The sequence below is a fragment of the Bufo gargarizans genome, chromosome 7 (genome assembly GCF_014858855.1).
Source record: "Bufo gargarizans isolate SCDJY-AF-19 chromosome 7, ASM1485885v1, whole genome shotgun sequence".
In the NCBI taxonomy this organism is placed as follows: Eukaryota; Metazoa; Chordata; class Amphibia; order Anura; family Bufonidae; genus Bufo; species Bufo gargarizans.
Window position 1 is genome coordinate 129,751,398 of NC_058086.1, and position 21,175 is coordinate 129,772,572.

A 21,175-nucleotide genomic window follows, 5' to 3' on the forward strand; every position below is an offset into this window, starting at 1 on the left:
GAGAGGACCATAACTCTACATGGCTGGGGTTGCTACGGTAACCATGGATAACGGGGGCAACACATTACATCTCTAATCTGTCACATGGAAGGAAGCGGATTGCATGACATGACTGTGCGGGTCACAGAGGCACTAAGCAGCTTCCTCGTGGAGGATCGATAAAGTCTAATAATCATAATGCTGAAGAAGTTTTACCGATGGAGATTCCGCATCTTCTACAGGACAGCTGGGCAAACGCTCACAGGGTCCTTAGAATTTAGGGGGTCCTTACTATCAGTTTCTATAGGATATAAGGATGCACTGTAAATGAGGTCGTGCAGGATAAAATAGGGGGGGGGGGGGGCAGACGAGCAGTATAAAGGGCATGAAATGTGGCGCACAGTGTCACATCAAGACCACGCCACTAAGTAATAAGAGGCCACATGGATGCAGCAGGGTAGTACATGATAAGTTTTTGGGGGAGCTGTCAACATAACACAGAGATGCAGACATCAGAGAGTTAAACAGAAGGATGCATCGTGCTTGGCACTGCAACCCATTCATTTTGGTGGGGCGCCAGCTCACATACCCTTACTGATGCCATCTTCTGAACGTCTCAGTGGCAGCGCACAGTTTGGGTATATTCACATGTGGCAGACAATGCTGTGATTGAAAAGCAGTTCTGAATGGGGTTAAGATGACAAGTGCGTGGACTTCTGCAGTCCGCATTCAGACGAACGGAACAGTCACCGAAACTCCAGCAACAAATCCACTGCATCTGACTATAGGGGTTGTCCTCTCCTTGTCCTGTCCTCACTGACTGGTGTAGTTTCTGCTGCGCTGCTCCCATTGCAGCTCCATCCTCTACACAATGGACAGAGCTGTGTGGGTCCAGTGCTGGAGGTACTCTTGGATACCTGATCGGCAGGGGTGCAGGGTGCCCCCCACCCATCAGATATTGATGGCCTATCCTGAGGATCCTGGGTACATGACCTGGTTAGCTCAGTAGAAGAGGTGCACTGCAGGACTGCCCCTGATTATGAGAAGATACTATTTCTAATGATATGTGAGACACAGTGGTTGGCACAGTGCAGGGGGGCAGAGCAGCTGGCATAGTGAGAAGGGCACAGTGGTTTTCATACAAAGCTGTGCTTGCATCATAGCAACTGGATATTACCCATAGGATATATATCAGATACAGCTGAAGAATAAGGTTAATTATATAAAACTACACAATCCGCACTGAATTTACTTAAAGGGGTCGTCTCACTTTGGTAAGTGCCATTTATCATGTAGATAAAGGTAATACAAGGCAGTTACTAATGTATGGTGATTGTCCATATTGCTTCCTTTGCTGGCTTTGTTTGTTTTTCTATCACATTATACACTGCTCGTTTCCATGGTTACGAACCCCCTGGAATCCATCAGTGATGGCCAAGGCCACACTATAGGACAAAGTGAAGACCTCTCTCGTGGGAGCTCACATAGGCTGGTGATTTTTTCTATAGTCTGCAAGTGCGGCCACTGCTGATGGATTGGTTGGTCGTAACCAAGGAAAAATTAATCCAGCCAGCAAAGGAGACAATATGGACAATCATAATACATTAGTAAGTGGCTTGTATTACCTTTCTCTACATGATAAATGCCACTTGCTGAAGTGAGACGACCCCTTTAACTTATCACGAAGAATAGGATTCACATGGCAGGAAATAGGGAGCGGATTCCTGCAGTTAAGGATAATGAGCTCCTTTATGGGGCCTGGCACTGGAGAAGTGGGCACAACACATCAGACAGTATGATGCCGGCTAATAGACTGCCCATTATTTACCGCTTGGCCCTCAGCAAATACAACAGCCATTGTAAGGGCAAAAGCAGTCCTAGACGAAAGTATAAGCAGATGTACTGCTGATTCTTAGTACATTTGCAAAACCCCCTCACAGATGGTGAAGCTGCCAGGACGCGCTCTCCCTCTATACAGAGGCAACACCCCCCTCACAGATGGTGGAGCTGCCAGGACCTGCTCTCACTCTATACAGAGACAACACCCCCCCCCCCCCCCTCACAGATGGTGGAGCTGCCAAGACGCGCTCTCCCTCTATACAGAGACAACACCCCCCCCTCACAGATGGTGGAGCTGCCAGGACGCGCTCTCCCTCTATACAGAGACAACACCCCCCTCACAGATGGTGGAGCTGCCAGGACGCGCTCTCCCTCTATACAGAGACAACACCCCCCTCACAGATGGTGGAGCTGCCAGGACCTGCTCTCCCTCTATACAGAGACAACATCCCCCTCACACATGGTGGAGCTGCCAGGACCTGCTCTCCCTCTATACAGAGACAACACCCGCCTCACAGATGGTGGAGCTGCCAGGACGCGCTCTCCCTCTATAGAGAGACAACACCCCCCTCACAGATGGTGGAGCAGATACTGGCAGCTCCACCCCCCTCACAGATGGTGGAGCAGGTACTGGCAGCTCCACCCCCCACAGATGGTGGAGCAGGTACCGGCAGCTCCACCCCCCCACAGATGGTGGAGCAGGTACTGGCAGCTCCACCCCCCTCACAGATGGTGGAGCAGGTACTGGCAGCTCCACCCCCCTCACAGATGGTGGAGCAGGTACTGGCAGCTCCACCCCCCTCACAGATGGTGGAGCAGGTACCGGCAGCTCCACCCCCCCCACAGATGGTGGAGCTGCCAGGACACGCTCTCCCTCTATATGGAGACAAAACCCCCCTCACAGATGGTGGAGCTGCCAGGACGCGCTCTCCCTCTATATGGAGGCAACACTCCCCTCACAGATGCTGGAGCTGCCAGGACGCGCTATCCCTCTATATGGAGACAACACCCCCCTCACACATGGTGGAGCTGCCAGGACCTGCTCTCCCTCTATATGGAGGCAACACTCCCCTCACAGATGCTGGAGCTGCCAGGACGCGCTATCCCTCTATATGGAGACAACACCCCCCTCACACATGGTGGAGCTGCCAGGACCTGCTCTCCCACTATATGGAGACAACACCCCCCTCAAAGATGGTGGAGCTCCAGGAGGCGCTCTCCCTCTATAAGGAGACAACACCCACCCCCCCCCCCCCACCCCCCACACACAACACACAGTTGGAAAATGGATTTAAGGGCATGATAATACCAGTTTTCAAATTCTCTGGATGCCATATAGGTGGTGGCTTTGCTGCAGATTTTCCCCCATGCTCTATTTTTGCAATGGATTGACAGCAAATTGCAGTGTACAAACACGTCCCGCGTGCTCTTACGGCGCCACACTTTGCTCTTATCTACTATACTTTTTTATCAGTATGTTTCTAAAGATTCATATTTTTAGCTAAACCAGAAGGCCCCATCACTAAGGCAGTGTTCACACCTTTGTCAGGACCTTGTTTGGATCCTCCGATGCCATATTTGATAGAAATGTTTTTCTGTTAAAACTACAACACCTCTGTGAAATCTTATGGACCCCATTATAAGTTAATGTGAGACTAAGAACTTAAAAACCCAAAGTGTACATCAGTTCTTATTATGGAAGAACCTCCAAATCCAGACCATGGTGATAAGTCACAAATAGTCTCGAAACAAAACCCCGTCTTCCAACGTCTCTACATACAGCGTGGTCAGCAAGGTATGTGACGTCACAACCTATTAATGTCAGACCATTATTCGTGTGGTCAGCCACTCTCATTACTGCTGGTATCAGACCAGCGTCTTATACACATCTCTCCCTTACCATCTGAATCGGCTTCTTCCTCAGGTCTCTCTCAGTCACCAGCTTTTCATGGTCTGTCACATAGAGCCCACGCTGTGCCAGGGCTTGGATGACAGCGTCGTGCCCCAGAAGTGGTTTGGCTGTATCACTCTTCAGAATAAGGCTCCCTGCTCGGCAGTACAAGTCCGCAGAAAGAAGAAGGTTCATCACCGGCGGCTTCATATGCTCCTGGTCATACTGATCCGTATAGTAGGGTTCCTGAAGTTCCTCTGGGATATTTTCTGGGTGATAAAAAAATGAAAAGATTTAGCTTTGATAGAACAAATACTGGTCAGACGTCTTAATGCCTAAGATACCAAAGAACATTTGACCCAGAATGTGTGTATAGATAGAGATAATCACATTATCATCTGTAACCAAATTAAGCCTTTCATTGGTTATATCTGCCTAACTAACTAGGGACAATGTCCTCAAAAATAAAAAATACCGCCACAAAATGGGTTATCTTTAAAAGCATCCTAAAATCTCATTGCGAGAGGTACATACCTTATAGGAATAAAGGGTTAAGGAGCAAGAAGAAACCAATGTGGATAAATAGAACTGTATAGAAGGCAATAAATGACAAAAAGAACACATTTAAATCACTAAAATAGGAGGGTAGCGAGGAAGCACTGAAAAACTATAAGGAAAAAAATAGAATATGTAAAAAACAAATAAAAGCTGCCAAACTAGAGACCGAGAGATTAATTGCCAAAGAGAGCAAAACTAACCCTAAAATGTTCTTCAGTTATATAAATGGTAAAAAGTATAAATCTGAAGGTGTCAGCCCTCTACAGAGCAATGAGGGGGGAGCTGCAGAGAGCGACAAGGAGAAAGCAAAGCTATTAAATATTTTTTTCTCCAATGTATTCACTGAGGAAAATAAACTGTCAGATGAAATGCAGAATGTAAAAGTAAATTCCCCATTAAAAGTGTCCTGTCTGACCCAGGAAGAAGTACATCAGCGACTTAAAAAGATTAAAATAGACAAATCGTCAGGACCAGATGGCATACACCCCTGTATCCTAAGAGTATTAAGTAATGTCATAGCCAGACCCTTATTTTTGATATTTACAGACTCTATACTGATAGGGAATGTTCCACAGGATTGGCGCATAGCAAATGTGGTGCCAATTTTCAAAAAAGGTGCAAAAACAGAGCCTGGAAACTATAGGCAGGCAAGTTTAACATCTGTTGTGGGTAAACTGTTTGAAGGTTTTCTAAGAGATGCTATCTTGGAGGATCTCAATGAAAACAAGCAAATAACGCCATATCAGCATGGCTTCATGAGGGATCGGTCATGTCAAACTAATTTAATCAGTTTCTATGAGGAGGTGAGTTCTAGACTTGACAGCGGCGAATCAATGGATGTCATATAACTGGACTTCTCCAAAGCATTTGATACTGTACCACATGAAAGGTTGGTATATAAAATGAGAATGCTCAGACTGGGAGAAAACGTCTGTAAATGGGTAAGTAACTGGCTCAGTGATAGAAAACAGAGGGTGGTTATTAACGGTACACACTCAGATTGGGTCACTGTCACTAGTGGGGTACCTCAGGGGTCAGTATTGGGCCCTATTCTAGTCAATATATTTATAAATGATCTTGTAGAAGGCTTGCATAGTAAAGTATCATTTTTCGCAGATGACACTAAACTGTGTGAAGTAATTTACACTGAAGAGGACAGTATACTACTACAGAGGGACCTTGATAGATTGGAGGCTTGGGCAGATAAGTGGCAGATGAGGTTTAACACTGACAAATGTAAAGTTATGCACATGGGAAGGAATAATGCAAGTCACCCGTACATACCAAATGGTAAAAACACTCGGTAACACTGACATGGAAAAGGATATAGGAATTTTAATAAACAGCAAACTAAGGCTACTTTCACACTTGCGTTCGGAGCAGATCGGTCTGGTGTCTGCACAGACGGATCTGCTCCTATAATGCAGACGATGGGATCCGTTCAGAACGGATCCGTCTGCATTATATTTCAGAAAAAATTCTAAGTGTTCTAAGTATTGTGTCAACTTCAAACGGATCCGTCTCCATTGACTTACAATGTAAGTCTGGACGAATCAGTTTGGCTCCGCACGGCCAGGCGGACACCCGAACGCTGTGTCCGCCTGCTGAGCGGAGCGGAGGCCAAACGGTGCCAGACTGAGGCATTCTGAGCAGATCCGCATCCACTCAGAATGCATTGGGGCCGTACGGATGCGTTCGGGGCCGCTTGCGAGAGCCTTCAAACGGAACTCACAAGCGGAGCCCCGAACGCTAGTGTGAAAGTAGCCTAAGCAGTAAAAACCAGCGTCAGGCAGCTGCTGCCAAGGCCAATAAGATAATGGGTTACATCAAAAAGGGGCATAGATGCCCGTGATGAGAACATAGTCCTACCACTTTACAAATCACTAGTCATACCACACACGGAGTACTGTGGACTGCTGTGAACAAGGCAGACATAGCAGAGCTGGAGAAGGTTCAGAGGAGGGCAACTAAAGTAATAACTAGAATGAGGGAACTACAGTACCCTGAAAGATTATCAAAATTAGGGTTATTCACTTTCATCTATTTATCTCCAAGGATGTTGATACAAAGGCTTATTCATGATCTCTGTTCAGTACACGCCCGGCAAACGACAAGACGGACGTCAGTCACTGATCACATCGGTAGGTAGAAACCCCTCACCATAGCCTTATTCACACATCCATGTCCGTAATGAAGTCCGTGATAAGATGGTCAGTGATTGATCTGGGAAGAATCTTTGTTTGGTCCACGTGTTCCACGGACCCCGCTAGGCTGAAAATTCATTGTCAGACCATCTCCTTTCAATAGTCTGTGAAACATGGATGGCGCGATGGATCTGTAAGCATGGACAAAAGCAGGGCATGCCTCCGTGCTAAAACACTGATGTGTGAATACACTAATAAAGGCCCCATTCACACAACCGCATTTTTGGTCCACATCCGATCCACATTTTTGGCAGACTGGATGTGGACCCATTCATTTCAAAAAGTTGCATCCGTATGTCTGTTCCGCAGTCTCGCAAAAAAGATAGCACGTCCTGTTCTTGTCCGTTTTGGAATAGGTCAGCAAAAAAAATTAATAAAAATGGATGCAACACGGACGTCATCCATATTTTTTGCAAAGTACCTACAGTCATGTGAATTCACCGTAAAATGAATGAGAACATGTGCTGTCCGTGGAGAACACAGACAGCGCACATCCATGAATCCCCGACGTGTGAATGAGGCCTTATGCTGTGAAAGCATCCTCAAAATGGCAGTCGCCGTCGATAAAAGACAGACACACAAGAATGGACAATGGGACACGGTTATAATCAATATCAGAGGGGGGAAAGCTCTTGGTAAACTTAAAAAATAATTATTATTTTTTGCCCGTAAACCTGATATGGTGCCAATTAGGAAAAGACCACCACTGGTGATCACAGTATGTGACATGTATGGACACCTACAGGAGCTCTCCAGGATGAGGATCCCACCAAACAGCTCCTGTATGACGAGGAAGTGCAATGAATCAGGAATTTTTAGGTGGCGTTAGAGTTTATAAAGTCTTATAATATATCAGCTCCAGCACCTCAGCCCCAAGAGCAGGTCCTAGGATTCACCCCTAGGGCCTCATTCACACGTCCATCATGAAATCCATCATAGGATGGTCAGTAGTTCATCCGTGAAGATGTCCGTGAAGGATCCGTGTGTCATGCGTATTTCACGGACACTGCACAGCTAAAGATTATAATTTTCATAGCATCTCCTCCTAATGGCCCGTGAAATACAGATGGCATCCATGTTGCATCCATGGCATCCATGTTTTCACAGACCCATAGACTATAATGAGCGTGATGGATCCATGAATGCAAACAAAATAGAGCAGGCTTCTGTGCTAGACCCACGACACATGAAAGTCCATGGAGAACACGTACCGGACACGTCCGTGAATCGCTGTTCATTTACCGCCTGTGAATTCAGTAGATAGAATATTTTAGCTTTTTTTTGTTACGTGCAGAAATTGACCTGCAATACAGATTTTGAAAACCGCAGTATGTCATTTTTTTGTGCGGTTCTTCTGTGCAGATTTCACCCTTTACAATGCAGCCATCTGCACACATTGTAGATTACATGCGGTTTTTCCACATGGATTTTTTTGTGGAAAAACCAAAGCGTAATAAAGTTTCAGCAAAGTGAAGGACATTTGCCAAATCTCATCTAAACTTTGCATAATTTTTCTGTGCGACAATAGACCTGCGGTTAGGATTTCCAAATCTGCATGTCAATTATGTTTATGGTGTTGCTGCAGATTTCACCCTGTTCAAATGAAGGATGAGATCTGTTACAAAACTGCATCAATTCCATACCAAAAAACGCATTTAGAAATTGAGGTTTTTGGTGCGGTTTGGGTGCAGAAACACACAGAAATCTGCAGGGAGGTTTGTACAGACATTTTGCGCGTTCACCCACACCTATGTTCAGGTACCCTTACCCTGGGTTCACACCTGAGCATTTTACAGCACGTTCCTACCGCTGTAAAACGCTCAACAAGGAGAAACCAATGCTTCCCTATGGGAATGGTTCTCACCTGGGCGTTTTACAGCGCGTACGATCGTGCTGTAAAACGCCCGATGCTCAAAAAAGTTCTTGAGCTTCTTTCGGGCGTTTTGTCGCGCGTTCCCGTACATAGACTTTCGGGAACGCGCGACAATGGGCGTTCGCTTGTCTCTGTATGCGCGATTGTAAACGCCGGTACAATCGCGCATACAGAGCGCTCCTTTCAGAACGCTCAGGTGTGAAACCAGCCTTAGGCTTCCTGCACAGTGTGGATTAGTGTGCAGAAAATCTGCACCAAAGCCGCATGTAAAGCCACACTATTTATTGGCGATCAGGTGCATTTCTTGTGCAGTTTTTTTTCCTTGCGGACTTCCAGAACGCTTCCTTTCCGACATTGACTGACTGGCCAAGGATACGACTGTTATGGTTGGCAGTAATCAGAGAGGTCACAGCAGGCCTCACTCAAGAGACCTACCAGTAGATGCCCAGAGAAGCGGCAGATTACCCGCACATAACTCCGGAACAATCTGTTATAAGTGATGACCAATGCGGAGCCAGATCAGAGTACACTGCCATAGGTGCGATTGAGCTTTATGGCAGAGTGGCCAGAAGATAGCAATTTCTTTCAGCTAAAAACAAAAAGGCACGTTGTGAGTTTGCGAAAAGGCACGTGGGAGACTCCCAAAATGTATGGAGGAAAGTGCTCTGGTCTGATGAGACTAAAATTGTAATTTTCGACACTCAAAGTAAACACTATATCTGGCACAAATCCAACACATCACATCACCCAAAGAACACCATCCCCACAGTGAAACATGGTGGTGGCAGCATCATGCTGTGGGGATGGGACTGGGAAACTGGTCAGAGTTGTGGCAAAGATGGATGGTGCTAAATACAGGGATATTCTTCAGCAAAACCTGTACCACTCTGTGCGTGATCTGAGGCTAGGACGGAGGTTCACCTTCCAGCAGGACAATGACCCCAAACACACTGCTAAAGCAACACATGAGTGGTTTAAGGGGAAACATGTAAATGTGTTGGAATGGCCTAGTCATAGCCCAGATCTCAACCCAATAGAAATTCTGTGGTCAGACTTAAAGATTGCTGTTCACAAGCGCAAACCATCCAACTTGAAGGAGCTGGAGCAGTTTTGCAAGGAGGAATGGGCAAAAATCCCAGTGGTAAGATGTGGCAACTGCTCATAGAGACTTATCCAAAGCGACTTGGAGCTGTGATTGCCGCAAAAGGTGGCTCTACAAAGTATTGACTTTAGGGGGGTGAATAGTTATGCACATTGACGTTTTCTGTTATTTTGTCCTATTTGTTGTTTGCTTCACAATAAAAATAAAAACATCTTGAAAGTTGTGGGCATGTTCTGTAAATTAAATGATGCAAATCCTCAAACAATTCATGTTAATTCCAGGTTGTGAGGCATCAAAATACAAAAAAAGTCAAGGGGGGTGAATACTTTTGGAAGGCACTGTATGTTTGAGGACAAGGGATCACAATTGCAATCCCTCGTCCTCATACTGTGGAGGTAATCGCTGCATCTAAATGTAGAGCTTCACCTCCACTGAACAAGCACCCGACAATCTGTTCATCTGCCCGTGTAAATGCGCCTTTACTGAAGCGGAGGACACTTCTTCAGCAGGTATGGGCACACATCACCAGATGAGAAGGAACAAGCGCTGCATCCTATTAACCTTCATGCCTTAATCACTGTGACGAGTCATAAAGTGCTCATTTCTTTTCAGAAGGAATTTCATTAAGAAATAAATAATGGCTGACTAGCTTTTTGGGATAAAGTCTTGAAATCCTGGGACCTTCTTCTTTATAGGGGGAAGGAATAAGTGTGATTTGCACAGAGGCTTTCACAGTAATTACACATATCCGGCGGTGCGGATTAACCGGCATTACATGGCTGCTAAGGACTCATCTGACTCACGCACTTCAAGCATCTCAGCACATATTTCTTCGCACCTTCATCTTCCATGTCCACGTCATGGAGGTAAAGCTGATGGAGGACATGTCACAGCACGAGCTCCTACCTGCTCTTCAGGATGTCACAATAACAGTAAAATTCCAACAGCTCCACAAGACCAGTAATGGGAAGACGATGCAGGGCTTCTCGGGCGGGTCACTGACCCGACGCCTCTAACACAAAAATTGGGCTTTGGGCTGTTTGGGTAATAGGAGTATTGAAATGGAGAATATACAATGGCCGAACAAGCAATGCCTGCTGCTGAACATGAATGTGGTTTACCCCAGGAAAGACCAAATCATCTCTCTACGTGGTATAGGCTATGTCCACATGGGATGTAAAGTGCAAGGGGGGAAATCTGGCAAAAAAATGACGATATGGATTTAAAATGGGAGAGTGGAAGAAATTCCTGCAGCAACGATCCCACTGGTGACCCGAACCCCAGACCAGAGGGAATCACCACATTGTTGGTGTAAGGACAATAGGTCAGCGGACCTATCCATTTCAGTGGGGCTGCAAAAGTTATGGGCAGCCCACTGTATGCTATCTGCATCTGTATACAAACAAAATAATGATGGGAAAAGGAAGGATGCACACGGCTGTATCTATGTTTAGCGGATCCACTATTGGCAGACCACAAAAACGGATATGGTCATAAGCATGGGGCCTAATAAACAGGGAGAACACCAGGGAAAACAATGGGTTTGAAAGGGCACAAAAAGATGACATATTCCCATAATTATCCCCCAAAGAGGTCCACAGATTTAAAAAAAAACACTGAAGACAGTGGTCGATGGAGAAAGGGGACAACATGATGCTGTGAATACCTCAAGCACCCACCAAATGTACACCCATCTGACTGTATGGGTGGTACCGCTGTTTTACGCTAACATTGATGCCTGTTTTCCTGTAAATTATTCCTATAAAAGGTTGACTAGCTCCTAGAACAGACCCCTGTACATGCACATTCAGATCGGGTAGGTATGCATGTGTATTGCATTACGTGGGGTGATACGTGGCTGCTAGATATCTCTGATGTCATTAGAGAAACCAAGTAATGGGGCATGTCCCCCCTCTCCGATCATTGACCCGCCAGCACAGTTTTTATTGCATAGCACATACCTATTTTTTTTTTTAAGTGGCATTTTGTAATAACACATTTGAATGGCAGTTTTCCTACATAAGGTCCTCCAGAGGAGAAACGGACTGCCAGAATAAAAAAAAACAGAAACAAAAAAAAAAAAAAACACGACCAGTAGCATGCCCTGTATTTCCTATTTCCCATAGACTTTCAGCTAACATCTAGAGCTAATGATTTTCAGCAAAAAACGCATAAAAAAGTGAAAGCTTTAGGTCCCTTTTCCGCGCAGGTGCTATGCGTTCACTTCATGCATCGCATCCGTGTGGAAAACTCGCTGGCGACTTATTAATTTCAATGGGTCTGTATACATGAGCGTTGTTTTTTACGCATCATTTCTGCTTTGTGTGAGAATCGCAGCCTGTTCTATAGCCCTGGTCCCCTAGAAGTGCATGGGGCTTCAGCGAAAACCGCATTGCACCCGGATGTAACCTGGACGCAATCTGAATGCAATGCGTTTTTCACTGATGGCTGTTAGAAAATAATGCTTGTAATTCTTCAGGTTTTTTTACACGCGTGTGAAAAACGCATCAAAACCGATTGCACCCGTGCAGAAAAACAAACACTGAATGCGATTGCAGACAAAACCGACAGAACTTGCTTGCAAAATCATGCAGATTTAACTGAACGCACCCTGAGAAAATCCCTAACGCCCATGTGAAAGAAGCCTAGGGCTACATACACATGGCAGTGTTGTTTATGGGGATTTTACGCACTCATTTTCTTGTGGATTTCACTGCTTTTCTGTAACAAATCGCCACCAAAATCAGCATGTGTTAGGCCTCATGCACAGGGTCGTTTTGCGGCTGTTCCGTGCAATGGGGACCGCAATTGCGGTCCCCATAGCACGGGCAACATCCATGCAGCGGGCCGGAATGGGTCCGTGATTAGTCTGCACCGCAAAAAAATATGACAACGGAAAGAAAAGCCACTCAGTAGTGCTTCTGGTGTTCCGGTCCGCATCTCCGGATCCATTCAAGTGAATGGGTCCGCATCCATGATGTGGGGTGCACACGGCCAGCGGCCGTGTGCATGAGGCCTTAGAATGAGTTCACCATTTAGCTTTCCCTTTTTCTGATCAATCAGAAAAACAAAAACAAAAAAACAGATCTGTCAAAATTAACTGATCTCTGACGGAGGTGATACAAACCGATGATCAAAATAACAGACCAGGTAGACTGAGGTAGAAGCCAATTTTCCTCATTTCAGGGGGGGGGGGGGGGGGGGAATTCCTTCCCGACTCCAATCAGAATAAATCCCTGGATCAACGACCCCTCTCTAATAGCTATAGCCTGTAATATTATTACGCTCCAGAAATACATCCAGGCCCCTCTTGAATTCCTTTATTGTACTCACCATCACCACCTCCTCAGGCAGAGAGTTCCATAGTCTCACTGCTCTTACTGTAAAGAATCCTTTTCTATGTTTGTGTACAAACCTTCTTTCCTCCAGACGCAGAGGATGTCCCCTCGTCACAGTCACCGTCCTGGGAATGAATAGATGATGGGATAGATCTCTGTACTGACCCCTGATATATTTATACATAGTAATTAGATCTCAACTCAGTCGTGAATAACCCTAATTTTGATAATCTTTCAGGGTACTGTAGTTGCCCCATTCCAGTTATTACTTTAGTTGCCCTCCTCTGGACCCTCTCCAGCTCTGCTATGTCTGCCATGTTCACAGAGCCCAGAAATGTACACAGTACTTACTCCATGTGTGGTCTGACTAGCGATTTGTAAAATGACAGGACTATGTTCTCATCTATGCCCCTTTTGATTTTGACAACTCATTATCTTATTGGCCTTGGCAGCAGCTGCCTGGTACTGTAGTTGCCCGATTCCAGTTATTACTTTAGTTGCCATCTTCTGAACCCTCTCCATCTCTGCTATGTCTGCCTTGTTCACAGCAGTCCAGAACTGTACACAGTACTCCATGTGTGGTCTGACTAGTGATTTGTAAAGTGGTAGGACTATGTTCTTATCACGGGCATCTATGCCCCTTTTGATGCAACCCATTATCTTGCTGGCCTTGGCAGCAGCTGCCTGACACTGGTTTTTGCAGCTTAGTTTGCTGTTTATTAAAATTCCTAGGTCCTTTTCCATGTCAGTGTTACCGAGTGTTTTACCATTTAGTATGTACGGGTGACTTGCATTATTCCTTCCTATGTGCATAACCTTACATTTGTCAGTGTTAAACCTCATCTGCCACTTATCTGCCCAAGTCTCCAGTCTATCCAGATCCCTCTGTAGCACTATACTGTCCTCTTAATTGTTAATTACTTTACACAGTTTAGTGTCATCTGCGAGAATTGATATTTTACTATGCAAGCCTTCTACAAGATCATTAATAAATATATTGAAGAGAATAGGGCCCAATACTGACCCCTGAGGTACTCCACTAGTGAGAGTGACCCAATCTGAGTATGTACCACTAATAACCACCCTCTGTTTTGTATCACTGAGCCAGTTACTTACCCACTTACAGATGTTTTCTCCCAGTCGGAGCATTCTCATTTTATATACTAACCTTTCATGTGGTACAGTGTCAAATGCTTTGGAGAAGTCCAGATACACGACATCCATTGATTCGCCGCTGTCAAGTCTAGAACTGACACTGCAGAGCCGCTACAATGTCGATGGCGTGCAAGTAAACTCTCTGCATTAATACATATTCAGCCAAGCCGAACGTGTACAAGGGAGTTGGGAGAGATGGCGGTTGGCCGACAGCTACTGAAAGTTTATGGCCGCCTTTATTCATGTCAGCCTGGTGTCGGACCCCCGCTGATCTGATATTGATGACCTATCCTCAGTAAAACATGGACAACCCCTTTAAGGTTCCAGTGCCTCAGCTGTTCCCAAATGGCTGATTATTAATCAGATATTGATGGGCTATCCCAAGGATAGTGCATCAGGACTTACCACAGGTATTCATTCTTTGGGATATTCTCAAATCCTGACCGGTAGTTGGGCCCTGAGGCCTGGAGTTGGGGAACACTCGACACTGATTTCTCATTCTTATACAAGTAAGGCTTTTGGCGCACCTTGGGTGGAGTTACTCCGCATGATGCACCATTGCTCCACCAATGGTCTTGGCTTACAAATAATGATCTTGTGAGAGGTTTAAGGCTAATTTCACACTAGTATAGTCACTGTACTGAATCGTACTGAGGGCATGAGGTGGCTGCAGTTCAGTACAGCTGAGGTCAGGCAGGAACACACAGCTTTATAAATCATTATGTGCTAATGTCACATGGAGCGTATTTCATGGACTGAGATTAGCTTAAAGGGGCTATCCAAAGTATAAAACATGCCCCCCCAATGCCCGGGCCCCTGATATAGATTATACTTACCCTGCTCCCCGGCATCCGCATCACTCCTCATCCCCGCATGGCAGCCACTGCATCAAAGCATCCGGTGACGGGGGGGAGCAGCCAATAGCCGGCCGTGACGCCAGAGAGGCTCATCCCCGCATGTTTTGATCTGCGCGATGGGGAGGTGCAGCAGCCGCAGAGCAGGGATCAGGGTAAGTATAATCTATGAGGGGATAACCCCTTTAAAACCTCATTCAGACCGCTGTTATAAGGATGTGAAAATGCAGCCACATAACAGCTGCAAGTCTCGGCCTGACCACGTTACGACAATGGCCGTGCTGCAGAGGGGTACTGTGTGGCCATAGGAGCCACAGTGGGCTGTAATTAAACTAATTATGACCACACTGCTTAGTCGTCTATACTGTTAATACCGCCCAGCCATAAACAGCGTGGTCCTAATTAGTTTACCGCAGCAACGTGACTGCGCCGTGCAGTCTTACCCTCAGGCTATGTTTCCACAATTAAAATCTACCTTGGATTTCTTTGTGGAAAACAGTTGTCTTCTGCTGCAGAATCCGCTAACAAATCACCAACAGCCTCCTATTGACTTCAAATGAAAAATGACCGCCATGTACAGTAGTAGGGAAGTACAGCGGTAGAGAATTCTTAGAAGGAGATTTATTTCCAGACTTTTATCCGCGTCCTCAGCAGACACCAAGCTGCATGTATAATCCTATTAATCCATAGCAACTAGCTAAAACAATAAGTTTGCCGGAGTATTACTAGGCTACCCAGGAAGGATCTGCCACCTTGTATGGTGGAGGTGGCCACCAAATCTCCTCAGGAGCATCTTCTAGGTTCAGGGTATAGCCTGGCATCTGCTATAAACTTACCCAAGGCTAGGATTGGATTACAAGCACCTTCCTGTGATAGTTTACAGTCCAACAGAGGGCGCCAGTCATCACCAACACAGGACAACACCGCGTTTCACGCCAAGACATGAGAAACCATAAGTGCTGCCAAAGACACCACATGTAATACTCATGGGCAGAGACAAAGGATCAAAAACCTGACCACCAAAAATTCATGGCTGGGTCATAACACACCTTCTGAGCCAGCAGGACTCATGTTGGGGTGACTGTATGCGGAACCATTCATTTCAATGGGTCCGCAAATAAAAACGGAAGTTACTCCGTGTGCATTCCGAATCCGTTCCGCAAAAAAAACCCCAAAAAAACAGAACATGTCCTATTATTGTCCGCATTACGAACAAGGATAGGACTGTTCTATTAAGAGTCAGCTGTTCCATTCCGCAAAATACGGAAAGCACACAGACGTCATTCTTATTTTTTGCGGATCTGTAGTTTGCGAACCGCAAAATACATACAGTTGTGTGCATGCGCCCTAAAAATGTGACTCACACAAGTAGTAAATGGGGTTTCGAAGTGATAGTCATTCAGGAATGGTGGGTCTGCTGGACAGGATCCAGGAACTAGGCCCACACTTATACCAAAGGCCGCCAGCTCGAAGTAAGGGCTCGAGCACACAAAAGTATTTTCTTTCCGTGTCCGTTCCATTTTTTTTTGCGGACTGTATACGGAACCATTCATTTTAATGAGTCCACAAAAAAACGAAGTTACTCCGTGGGCATTCCATTTCCACATGTCCGTATTTCCATTCGCAAAAAAAATAGAACATGTCCTATTATTGTCCGCATTACGGACAAGGATAGTACTGTTCTATTAGGGGCCAGCTGTTCCGTTCCGGAAAATACGGAATGCACACGGACGTCATCCGAATTTTTTGCGAATGGCAAAATGGTCGTGTGCATGAGCCCTAAGGCCGCTTTCACAGTGTCAGAGGTTGGTCAGTGATTTCCATCAGCGATTGTGAGCCAAAACCAGGTGCAGATCTTTGCATTATATCTTATCTCTGTGCAGCCTTCAATACTGGTTTTGGCTCACAAATCACTGATGGAAATCACTGACCAAACACTGAAGTGTGAACGAGGCCTGACTGTGTGAAAGTGGCCTTAGTCCAACTCCTTGGGTTTTGGATAAGCACCAACGATATGAATGGGATTTTACCTGGAGCTATTCAGAATCATACAACCCAGAAGGGTCTACCAATGTGTTGGGTTGTCGGGCCCCTTGAAGCGCACTGGTAGGGAACCTGGCATCGCAAATTTGATTCCTTCTCTGGAGGGCAATAACTTACCTGCACCAAAGGCTTTGGCAACCAACCAGGCCAAGTTACTGGCCACCTTGGCCCTGTTAAAGTCATAATGATCAAAAGGTTTGATGGCTGGAACAATGAAGGTCTTCTTCACCTCCTGGCCACTTTCCGCTATATCCACCATGGTTGATATCGGCTGGCCTTGCAACTTACATGATTTGCGGCATCAAACCAGTCAATGTAAGATATCAGCTCCAACACAAGCGGAGTATGGAGGGAAATCCTGCACCATCACCAGACACTGCACCCAGAGAACCTTTCTGATCCAATGCTGTCCACTGGACAGGTTCACATGAGCGATTTCACGTCCATGGACTATTCCTTTAAATTATAGCAGCCTCCACAGGATCCTATATACAGAAGGTAGTGTTTACATGGGACTGCCAGGTGATGGGGAGCACAGATGTCATGGTGAGGGAGGACACGACCTGCTGATCTCCATGCTCCGATCTACAGCAATCTGTCAGCTCCTCTCCTCGGGTCATGTGATCCTCCAGGTACACACATTCAGACGTGCCGGGGCCCCCGGGGCCACACGTCCCATTCATTGAGAACACATTCCCGGCTGACAGCTGTCAGATCTTCCATAGTAAGCGGTCATCCGTGGTAACCGCGGCTCCGTTATCGCCCCAATGACCGGGCTCCGATGATGTCTGGTAGATGCAGCTGATATCCAGGCCCGGGCAGCGGTAAAATCAATTACGTTTCATCCTATTTTGACGTCCTCCCCCCGTCTGGTTATCGCCCTCGCCTTCTCCTCCTCCGCCCTCTTCCCTGTCTCCCTCCCCAGTTTCCTTTCCTCCCCGCCCGCCGCCGCTGCGGGTTTTCCTGCCGCACTGGACAGGAGACACAGTCGTCAGTAGGGCGCATGCGCGTTGTCTGCAAGAGGCGGGAGAGACGCAGGCGCAGCCAGAGAGCCGAGCAGGATTCTTGTACGCATGCGCGGTCTGGCGCCCGCTCTGGGAGCATCTTCTCAGCGGCGGACGTTGTGATGTTTGTGTGTGACCTGAGCAATTCCTTGTATGTGCACATGCAGACGGTGCTGCTACCTGGAATGCTTAGATTTACGTTCCACCAATAAAGCTAGAACACAGGCGTAAAACTTATTCCCTCACACAAATATATGGGTGGCAGTATTGCAGGGTATGGGTATGTTCACACGCCAGAAAATTCAGACCTGTATGTGTGGCAGAAATCCAAGGCTGACCTTTGAGTTTCCGGTGCAGGTCTGACCACAGATCAGCACCATTCAGTGAGAGTATGGGGTCATTTATCACACTGGTGTAAAGTAGAACTGGCTTAGTAGCCCATGGCAACCAATCAGATTCCACCTTTCATTTTCCAACAGAGCTGTCAAAAATGAAAGGTGGAATTTGATTGGTTGATATGGGTAACTATTCCAGTTCTACAGTCGTGGCCAAAAGTTTTGAGAATTACATAAAGTTACATAAGTTTTTATAATAGCAATTTGCATATACTCCAGAATGTTATGAAGAGTGATCAGATGAATTACATAGTCCTTCTTTGCCATGAAAATGAACTTAATCCCCAAAAAACCTTTCCACTGCATTTCATTGCTGTCATTAAAGGACCTGCTGAGATCATTTCAGTAATCGTCTTGTTAACTCAGGTGAGAATGTTGACGAGCACAAGGCTGGAAATCATTATGTCAGGCTGATTGGGTTAAAATAGCAGACTTGACCTGTTAAAATGTGAAATCATTGTTCTTCCATTGTTAACCATGGTGACCTGCAAAGAAACGCGTGCAGCCATCATTGCGTTGCATAAAAATGGCTTCACAGGCAAGGATATTGTGGCTACTAAGATTGCACCTCAATCAACAATTTATAGGATCATCAAGAACTTCAAGGAAAGAGGTTAAATTCTTGTTAAGAAGGCTTCAGGGCATCTAAGAAAGTCCAGCAAGCGCCAGGATCGTCTCCTAAAGAGGATTTAGCTGCGGGATCGGAGTGCCACCAGTGCAGAGCTTGCTCAGGAATGGCAGCAGGCAGGTGTGAGCGCATCTGCACGCACAGTGAGGCGAAGACTTTTGGAAGATGGCCTTGTGTCAAGAAGGGCAACAAAGAAGCCACTTCTCTAAAAAAAAAAAAAAAAACATCAGGGACAGATTGATCTTCTGCAGAAAATATGGTGAATGGACTGCTGAGGACTGGGGCAAAGTCATATTCTCCGATGAAGCCTCTTTCCGATCAGGAAAAAGGCTTGTCCGGAGAAGAAAAGGTGAGCGCTACCATCAGTCCTGTGTCATGCCAACAGTAAAGCATCATGAGACCATTCATGTGTGGGTGTGGGCTCACTCACAATTTTGCCCCAAAAACACAGCCATGAATAAAGAATGGTACCAAAACACCCTCCAACAGCAACTTCTTCCAACAATCCAACAACAGTTTGGTGAAGAACAATGCATTTTCCAGCACGATGGAGCAACGTGCCATAAGGCAAAAGTGATAACTAAGTGGCTCGGGGACCAAAACATTGACATTTTGGGTTCATGGCCTGGAAACTCCCCATATCTTAATCCCATTGAGAACTTGTGGTCAATCCTCAAGAGGCGGGTGGACAAGCAAAGACCCACTTATTCTGACAAACCCCAAGAAGTGATTATGAAAGAATGGGTTGCTATCAGTCAGGAATTGGCCCAGAAGTTGATTGAGAGCATGCCCAGTCAAATTGCAAAGGTCCTGAAAAAGAAGGGCCAACACTGAAAATACTGACTCTTTGCATAAATGTAATGTAATTGTCGATAAAAGCCTTTGAAACGTATGAAGTGCGTGTAATTATATTTCACTACATCACAGAATCAACTGAAACAAAGATCTAAAAGCAGTTTAGCAGCAAACTTTGTGAAAACTAATATTGTGTCATTCTCAAAACTTTTGGCTACGACTGTATGTGCACACTTACCACGATTTGAGCACAACTGAATGACCGCAGAGCCTGGTCATGTTACAGTTTTAACACGCCCATGCTGCGTTTCAGTACCGCGTGGCCGAAAGGATCTCAGTGGCCTCTCTAAACTAATCAAGACCACACTATTCAGTGGGTCTGTATTGTTAAAGGGCTATTCCTGTCAGAGAAAGGTATTGTAAGGTACCTGTAAAAGGTAGTGTCCGAAGTGGAAATAGTGTGCTTGAGATCCAGGCAAAGCGTCGTCAGGCGAATAGTTCAGAATCAAAATCCGGAGAAGAGTCAGGCAGGCTAAGGTCATTCACGATCTGGCGGCAAGGTACAAAATCAGCAGGCTGTAGAATAGTCAGGATATCAGGCAGGAGTTCAATACAAGGAAGATCACTGAAGTCAAAACACCCAGGGAAGAAATCCAAATAAACGGGCACTGAGTGATGACCTCACTTCCTATTTAAAGGCTGTCCAGATTGAGAATTGTCCACAGCTGGCAGCAGGTGGAGCTAGAGAGTATGATGTAGTGTTGAACACAGTAAGGACATTCCCAAAGTCTAGATCTCTTCTGTAGCACAACAGGTAAGGCTATGGTTTAAGAGACCAGGAAGATCCCGGTTCAAATACAACCCGGGTCATGACAGGGCCCCCTCCCCAATGGACCCCTCCGGGGGCCTAGCGGGGCTTAGTGGGAAACGAGGTATGGAAGTCTCGTATAAGAGAAGGTGCATGCAGATCTTTGGCTGGAACCCAGGAGCGGTCTGTGACAGGATACCCCTTCCAATGAACCAGATACCGAAGGCCACGGCCCTGTCTTCTGGAATCAAGAATCTTGGAGACTTCAAACTCATTTTGTCCATCAACAAGAACAGGAGGAGGTAGTTGTTGTGATCTGGAGTAGCGGTTGAAAATAGCTTTTTTGAGGAGTGAAACGTGGAAGACGGGATGTATCCGGAGAGAAGAAGGTAATCTTAAGCGATAGGAAACTGGTCCAACTCGAGCAATGATCCTGTAAGGACCGATGAATCGAGGGCCCAATTTGGTAGAAGGTTGTTTCAGTCTCACATACTTGGTTGATAGCCAAACTCTGTCCCCCACCACATATGGAGGTATATGGTGTCTTCGTCTGTTGGAAAAAAAAACTGTACTTGCCTGCTGACTTCCGTAGTAATAAACGAATCTTCTTCCAATGTAGTAGAATATTTTTCACCCGCTGATCTGCTGCTGGTACACCAGAAGAAGGCTGGAGTAGGGGAAAAGTCTGAGGGTGATAGCCTAGGGCTGC

At 46.0% G+C, this 21,175-nt stretch overlaps 1 protein-coding gene across 1 annotated transcript in view; it reads right to left on the reverse strand.

Annotated features, from left to right (window-relative positions):
- The window catches only part of CAMSAP2 (calmodulin regulated spectrin associated protein family member 2), a 125,582-nt gene extending 107,788 nt beyond the window's left edge, over nucleotides 1-17,794 (reverse strand). The window contains 2 exon segments of the mRNA XM_044301264.1: nucleotides 3,719-3,978; nucleotides 16,954-17,794. Of these exon segments, the coding sequence (XP_044157199.1) occupies nucleotides 3,719-3,978; nucleotides 16,954-17,095 (402 nt within the window). The 5' untranslated portion in view covers nucleotides 17,096-17,794.
- Nucleotides 17,795-21,175: the final 3,381 nt, after the last annotated feature.